General features: G+C 37.2%; 1 protein-coding gene across 1 annotated transcript in view; it reads left to right on the forward strand.

Moving 5' to 3' along the window:
* LMO4 (LIM domain only 4) overlaps positions 1 to 2,397 on the forward strand; it is a 15,369-nt gene extending 12,972 nt beyond the window's left edge. Inside the window, exon 5 of the mRNA XM_060232156.1 lies at positions 1,631 to 2,397. Coding sequence (XP_060088139.1) covers positions 1,631 to 1,639 — 9 coding nt within the window. The 3' untranslated portion in view covers positions 1,640 to 2,397. The remainder of the gene's footprint in view (positions 1 to 1,630) is intronic.
* Positions 2,398 to 2,795: the final 398 nt, after the last annotated feature.

The following is a 2,795-nucleotide window of genomic DNA, read 5'->3' on the forward strand; positions in this document are numbered from 1 at the left end:
GCCATTAGTAGGCTGCCAAATCTACTTGAAGATAGTGATGCCGTATACCATCCAGCAAAGAGACCAAAGCAGTATATCTCTGCAGAGCTTCCCATGGTCCTTGTTAGCTTGTTTTGTTTTCTTTTGGGCTGTGTGTAGAATGCCTTTAGTAGCATTGTAGTTATTCATCTGCAAGTACCAATTGCTTCTGAGGGAGAGGTTTGCTTGGACCATTCTTCTGTTCATCCTGTGTCACATGCAGGAATACTGTTCGTCTCAAGCTATTGTTGAGCCTTGATTTTAAATCATGCTTGAAAAATGACTTAAGCTGTGCCCATATTAGAAGCAGAACAACCACCTTATGGTGCTGGGAATATGACAACAGTATCTGGGGGTGGGGTTGTTCTTCATGGGATGGATTGAAGGTTTAATAGAGATTTCTGCTATCTGTACAGATTGTATTACTCTGCAGCTGAGGAACCTTTCACTGGTTCCTTCATAGTGACAGTATTCTTCTCATCTCTTTGTACAAAGTATAAGTTTTCCTTTTGTTGGTTGTGATCAGAGCATTTACTTGGCTCCAGATCCTATAGTTTTAAATAAAGTATGAGTTAGATTACATTTTGCTATTCTGTCTCTTGCAGAGAATCTTCTAGTTTACATATCGCTCAGCAATTCCCTTGTACTTACATAATTGGTATTGTCTGTGTCCATAGTAGAGGACACTTGATGCTCATTTATTAAATATGCTTGCTGGCTGCTCCCTAATCTTTGTTCTGGACAGACAAATTACCTTTCTCACACCGAGCATCAGCTCTAGGGAATTAAACCTCCAAGCTTCCACCACTTTAATTAGCTTGAAAGTGGGGGGTTGCAGTTACTAATAGACCTCAGGCTTTTAGTAACTTGGGGAAAGTGTAAAAAAAAAACTTCCTGGGAAGCTCAAAATGTCATTTAAAAACCATACAAATCTAATATATATTATTTCATTTTGGTAATTGCAAACAGATTGCATTTGAAGACTGTCGATCGTTTCTGCTTTATCCATGGAAGCTAGCTTTCTGTCGAGCTAGGCATTTTTAATTATCACAATTCATTAACACATCACTGTGGAGGCACATGTTTGACTTCATATATTACAGTGTTTATGTAACATTAACTAACATAGCAGATGAGGAATCTTAAATGGGAGGAAAATATTCCAAAATGTCTATATTTAGCTTTTGTGCTATGCAGCATGTTAACTAGCGTTGCCTAGGGGAGGGTATCTTATTTGCTTTAGACAGAATTTTCCTAATTTAGAAGATCACTTTACTTGGTGCTTCAAAGGCAAGGCATGTCATTTCAACCCTGTCCAAATCCCCCCCCCCAAAAAAAAATTGACTGGAGGATTTCCCACCAGAAGCTTTTCTCTCTTTTTGTGAAAGTGTATTTTGCTGTCAAAGCTGCATAAAATTATTTTTGTGGTCTGTTTTTTCCATCCGAGCACTTTAGGAGCTTGTACAAGTATTACAGAGAAAACCTTTCATTGAGTCACAGTTGGAAAGCAACCTAATAAAATTAACAAATCAGGAGACGGCAAGAGTGGTCACGTTTGGCTCAAAACAAGCGTTTTGGTTAAGATGCCCATTTTTTTTTTTATTTCTTGCAGGTCTGCTAAAAGGTCAGAATACTGCAGAATGCGTGCCTTCATCTCAAACTTTGTTCATCACAGATGGATCCCATGTCTCCAGTAGACAAGTCACCTTTGTAGCTAGCATCAATGCCAGCTTCATGCCATTGCACCTTCTTTACTCTTGGTTGCCCTTCCCACATTTATTGGTGTATTAAAATGACTGAAAGCGAACATTAAGGACTCCATGAATCTGGGCTAATGGGAGACTGTAGAGAAAATGGAGAGAGAGAAAAAGACTCCACCGGAGGACAACAACTTTGGGTGGGGAGGGGGTGGGGAAAATGACTAATGAAGCTAATTAAAATAAGCCTTCAAGTCTGCTTTCTACCCTCATTAACAATTAGCAGGGCACTGGCCGGAATTTGTACCCTGTGTTTTACCTTAACAACATTCTCTTTGCTCTTTGTATATTTAAGTGTTGTAAGGAAATGTGTTTCAAAACTCAAAACATGAGCTAAAAGGAAAGATGGGGCTCTTGTGATATTATATCACAAATGACTTTTATTGTATCTCTGTAAAATACAATGTATGTATGCATGCCTGTGTTTTTTGTCCTAATGTTGCTACTTCCCATGGCAAAAAAGAAAAAGGAAAAAAAAAGCTCATAGCAACTACTGTGTAGAAATTTTCACTTATTCCTAATTTGCTGAATGAAGAAAAAAAATCTTTTATTTGTGATACTTTCAGAGACATTTGCTCTAGTATGGTGTATTTAAATAATAAAAACTTAAAATGAAAATGTCTTTAATTGAGTTTGGACTTGAATGTGATGTGGTAAAACAACACTTCTGCCCACGAAGTTTTACATTTTAACTTCCACAAGTTTGATTTTCAAACTCCTAGTTCCTGCTTTCTGTCAATAAGAAATACATAGAACTCAACATTAATGTCACTTCAGGCAGAGTGTCAGTGTTCTCTGATGTTCCAAGTAGTAATTCAAATAACAGCAATATTTCATTAGCTGAATTCTCATTGTGATTAACTTTGCAGCTCTCCTCAGGCTAAGTTATCTCAATTTTAACAGTGTGTGAATGTGCCTTTCTAGCATTAATGTTAGTATTGTGTAAATTCAGGGATTCATCTTGAAATTGGATTTCAAGAACAGGTTAAAACTGTTTTTATTTACAGTACATCATAACCT

This window comes from Heteronotia binoei, chromosome 2 (assembly GCF_032191835.1).
Source record: "Heteronotia binoei isolate CCM8104 ecotype False Entrance Well chromosome 2, APGP_CSIRO_Hbin_v1, whole genome shotgun sequence".
NCBI classification, from domain to species: domain Eukaryota; kingdom Metazoa; phylum Chordata; class Lepidosauria; order Squamata; family Gekkonidae; genus Heteronotia; species Heteronotia binoei.